General features: G+C 31.4%; 1 protein-coding gene across 1 annotated transcript; it reads right to left on the bottom strand.

Moving 5' to 3' along the window:
• Positions 1–858: 858 nt before the first annotated feature.
• LOC108477663 (uncharacterized) lies at positions 859–2,232 on the bottom strand. The gene is made up of 4 exons (XM_017780180.1): positions 2,131–2,232; positions 1,810–1,955; positions 1,341–1,699; positions 859–1,244 (listed from the first exon to the last, which is right to left on the bottom strand). Exons 1-4 carry the CDS (start codon positions 2,230–2,232, stop codon positions 859–861), a joined length of 993 nt encoding a protein of 330 aa, XP_017635669.1.
• Between the last annotated feature and the right edge of the window lie 3,202 nt (positions 2,233–5,434).

Below are 5,434 nucleotides of genomic sequence, written 5' to 3'. Positions count from 1 at the left end.
TTTTTGTGATTAGTCTCAGAGTAGTTCATATCACCTGGACATAGGCGGTTCAAGTTCATATCACCCAGACATAGGCGGTTCGAGTTCATTTCACCCAGAGCAACCACCGATATCATTTGATATGTTTGGTAATAACATTTACTCCACCCCGCTTCAGGCCACGTTCGATCTAGCTGCTGATCTTCCTGATGTGTACAATACACCCCAATGTCCACCCCGTCAACGAATGCCTGTGAATCGCTATACCCCGAATGACGATACCACTCCCGGTTCTTTCCAATTTTAAGTTATGTAAATTTCAAGTGTTATGTAATATTTCTTGTATTCGTTTAGGGTTCCATAACTTATATATTAGTTTTTTTTTTATATAATTTATAATATCTTTTAAAGTATTTAAAGTTGCAACTGTTAATTTTAAGTAAAAACTTAACGCTAAATAATACAAACTTTATTTCTAAGAGATCATAAAATGCAAACATCATGTACAACATTTAATTTCTTTCAGACCGTGAAGATTGACCAGTGTAGACGTTTCTATGGGGACATTTGCTCCGATTGTGGCCAACTGTTCTACATATGGTGCAACGTTTTGGATCAACTTGTTCTCTTATATCCATGTCGTTTCGAATCCTCATTGTTGTCGGTCTACGTACGTTCAAGTGTGTATACATCGTCGATATATTGTTCGGCATTCAAACTGTAGGTAGCATACACTGTAACTACATGTGCATACGGATAACGTAGTGTTTGGAACATCCCACACGCATATCGCCTGTTTCAGAGATCAACTCCGTCGGACCGTGGTGGGATCCTCGACCAGTGACTGATATACTCTGTCACTCAAAAAGTTTTCAAATTTCAAGAATATAGTTCTGCATTCATCGACCTAGCCCTTTGAGCTTTCTCTTTCATGGCATCCCTAATTTTTTCGACATACACATGTCCTGCCTCTAACTGTGTTGCTTGTTTCAACCCCATTTTTGGCATTAAGGTTGCTAGCCTATAAAATATGGCTGAAAAAATCGCTGAAATTGGAAAGTGACGCGTACGCCTCAAGACAGAGTTAATGGCCTCAACGAGGTTAGTTGTTATTTGACTATACTGGTACCCCTCGTCAAAACATTGAGCCCATTGCCACGGCTCCATGCTACCTAACCATTTTCTGAGAGAAGGATTGGACCCCGCCATATCAGTCTCTAACCTCGCCAACTTATATTTGAAACGGTGTGCTTCCAGCTCGTATCCTACGTATGTATTCCAATTTTAAGTTATGTCACAATTTGAATTAGGAAATGGACTCGAAATAATTACAAATACAAATTTAAATATGATATTTTTACCCATGTTCACAATTCGTTTGCGCCAGTCTTTGTTCTTGTACTGGTTGTGGAAGTTGACAACATTGTGACAAATACAATAGACGAACCTCCATGGAACCTCAGATTGTCGAATCGCAGCAACAAGACCGTTTGATCTGTTGGAGATAATGCAAATGTTGTCTTGCCTGACAACATGTCTCCGTAAGTTCTGAATGAAATACGCCCATGATTCCGAGTTTTCAGACTCCACGATGGCAAAAGCGATTGGTAGTACATTTCTGTTACCGTCTTGTGCAACTGCAATCAGAAGTATCTGGGTGTATTTTCCATAAAACCATGTTCCATCAATTTGCACTAGCGGTTTGCAGTGGGGAAAGGCTCTAACACATGGATCAAAAGTCCAGAACAGTCAACGAAAAACTCTTCTCCCCAGTTCCAATTGTTCATTAGGGCTTCTATAAGGTAACATTTGCAAGTCCACGATAGTTACTGGGATGTACTCCACCATCGCTGAAATCCAACCCTGAAGTTCATTGTATGACTCATCCCAGTCACCATACAATTATTGCATAGCCATTTGTTTCGCCAACTACGCTTTCCTATACGAAACTCTGTACTGAAATCGAGCTTACATGTCTGCAATCAATGTTGACACAAGAATGATTGGACTATCTTTCACTATTGGCATGATACAGTTGCAAATACTTTTGGCATCCAATTTCTGGTGGTCTTGAGACATACGTGCGACACTGCATGTATGACGCCCTTCTAATTTTCGTATTTGTCACTATTGAGTCCTCTGTATAAATACAGCTCGAACTTGCCAACCACACCCATCGCCGGCTCTCCAACATTCCTCAGCATATAATGTCGGTGTAGATTTGACAACCTTGTAATCAATCGACAACTTCATACTGTATTGTTTGATGGAAACACACAGTCCACCTTGTTCTCGAACTGTTGCCCAATGAATAACTCTTCGAACTGCGAATTTATCGCCAATCTATGAGCATGTACTATATCAGCGTACTCAGGAAAATCGGATGCATGCGCTGCATCTGGATATACGTTCAACATGTTGCCCCTAGATTCATTTTGTAAAATAATACAATGACTTGGGTTACTGAATGAAGGGCCATGAACATCTTCAACCTCTTCCGGGCCTTCATCATCGATATTGCCCGGAACCTCATCAACATCGGGGTCACTAAAATCTTCAATGTCTTGATTAGAATCTTCACCATTATTGGTCATTTCTCTGACATTTGCCTCTGTGCTTATTATCACCTCTGGATGTATTTGTAAACGGGGACCGGGGGTAGGGTTGTTATACGAACTCCCACCATAATTAGAATTTTTGGGCATCTGTGATGTTCCTTCACATTCTAATTGGTCTGTCCATCCAACATTAAGATCAAAGTCAAATTCGTGATGTTGACTTACTGGACTAACATTCACAATAGGCTCTAAGTCTGCTAACTCGGGAAATAATTCAACTGGTTGGGGGTTCTCACTCCCAGTCGGCCACCATATTTCCATCATAGTGCCTAAGTCATTATCATCTAACAGCTGCATCTTACAAAATTTGAACGGGTCTGTAGAGACTGGAAACATGTAAAATAATTTGGACATCGCCCTTCCACAACAGATAGCTATTTTTGCACTGATCTTCCTTTTCATTTTTGCTAGCTCCACATTTTTTTTGAATCGCAAACCTACTCTTTGCCGACCTTGAAATACACAACCAACATCACTTCTATAATTTCACCATAAAAAATAACATACACCAAAAACACCTCATTATTCATCTTGAATAGATTTTTTTAACTCTCCTAGTGAACACAATAATTTCACCATTCTATATATGGTAGAGAACCAAGAGGTGGAGCCATAAAGAATGGTTCCACCAAAATAAAATATTAAATATTAAATTATTATATTAAAAAATATAAAAAGTACAATATAAAGTGATGGAGCCATTCTAAATGGCTCCACCAAATAAAATATTAATCCTTACAATTTTAAATTTAATTTAAAAACGTTTGAATATCTTTAAAATTAATTTTAAAATTTATAATTTATAAAATTATATTTAAGATTTAAAAATATTTAAAATATAAATTTAAAATATTATAAAATAAATAATAAATTTGAAAGGTCATATCTTCAAAAAATAATATATTTTAAATAATTTAAAAATCATAATTAAAAAATTATAAAACAAATTAAAATATACATTTAAAATATTATAAAACTAATAATAAATTTGAAAGGTCATATCTTTAAAATATTTAAATGTTTTATATTATTAAAAATATGTTTAATAATTAGAAAATAATATTTAAATTTTAAACAATAATTTAAAATAATATTTAAAATTTAGAAAAATAATTTAAAAATATATATTTAAAATTTAAAAATATATATTATAAAACATTTCAAATATACATTTCAAGTTTTTAAAATTAATAAATAAATAAAAATAAAAATAAATAAATAAATAAATAAAGATAAAGAAAAAATAAATAAAATAAATAAACATTTCAAATATACATTTTAAAATTTTCAAAATTAATAACAAAAAATAAATAAAATAAATAAACAAAATAAAATAAGAAAAATATAAAACTTAAAAAAGAAAAAAAATTAAAGAAAAGATAAAAGTTAATAAAAAGTAAAAAAAGTGAAACTTGAATTAATAAAAAATAAAAAAATATTTGTTAAAAAATATTTATTTGTTAAAAAATATGATGTGACTAGTTATATTATATATTTTAATTTTAATTTAAATTTTAATTTTAATATATATTTTAAAAAATTCATTTTTTAACAAATAAATCTTTTTAATTTTTTATTAATTAAAATTTCACTTTTAAAATAAAATATTCTTTTTAACTTTTAAATAGAATTTAAAAATGGTTTGAATATCTTTTAAAATAATTTAAAAATCATAATTTAAAATATTATAAAACAAATTAAATAATATTTAAATTATTATAAAACTAATAACAAATTTGAAAGTTTAAAATATTTTCATATTTTATAATATTAAAAATATTTAAAATTTAAAAAATAATTTCAAAATATATATTTAAAATTTTTAAAATATATATTAATAAAATATTTCAAATATATATTTCAAATTTTTAAAGTTAATAATAATTAATAAATAAAATAAAATAAATAAATAAAGGTAAAAGACAAAACATAAAAAAAAGTCAAAAAAGTAATAATAAAAAAAAGAAACTGACATGGCAGGGAAATTTGGTGGCGCCATATTAATTGGCTCCACTAGAAAATGGTTATTTTTTTTGAAGTCTTCCCATATTTTCAAAAATTTCAGTATTTTCATGGTATTTATACAGGTGGCGCCATTTTACGTGGCTCCACCAAAAAATTAAATTTTTATGCTCCCTACTGACGTGGCAAGTTGGTGGTGCTATATAATTTGGCTTCACCAACTTTTACGGTAGATTTCACGTCATTTTAGTGTTTAATTAAAAAGGTGGGTCATTTTGGTACTTAATTAAATTTGATGGGTTATTTAAATAAAAAAGCCTATCAGATCCTTGTCAACCTCATCGAAAACATCTCCACTTTTTGAAGTAGGCTTTCTCTTCCGTGAACATTTAGTGAACTCAGGCAAGCTTTGAAATTTTCCACATCATTCTCCACTTTCAATACTAGGGTAGCTTGTAGGTCGTTTTGGAGGCGGGTCTCTATCCACATGTTTCGAAATATTGACATTGGTATCCTTCGAATCCATGGCAAGTTGGTGTTGCAATAGCTCTGGTTGTTTCGTTAATCCCTTGATGGTAAGAAGGCTAGCTTTAGAGATGGCAAAACGGGAGTAGAGAGGATCAAGGTCTGCAATGACCCAATTTTCAATGGTACCGAAAAAAGTGCTTTCAGAACCTTATTTCCGTAAATATTAAATATGAATATTTAAGGGCTAATATAAAAATATATTAAATATTGGTTCAGTAATTTAGTCGAATTAATAATTAATAAAGGCTTAGGGACTAAATTATAAAACTCCAGTCGCTATAGAGTTTTAATTCACCAAAGGCTTGGAGACTTAAATAGCAATTAGCCAAAGTCCAAAATGGTAGTTA

The sequence above is a fragment of the Gossypium arboreum genome, chromosome 12 (assembly GCF_025698485.1).
Source record: "Gossypium arboreum isolate Shixiya-1 chromosome 12, ASM2569848v2, whole genome shotgun sequence".
In the NCBI taxonomy this organism is placed as follows: domain Eukaryota; kingdom Viridiplantae; phylum Streptophyta; class Magnoliopsida; order Malvales; family Malvaceae; genus Gossypium; species Gossypium arboreum.
Note: the sequence above shows the minus strand (reverse complement) of the source record. Positions and strands in the feature narration are given on the sequence as shown.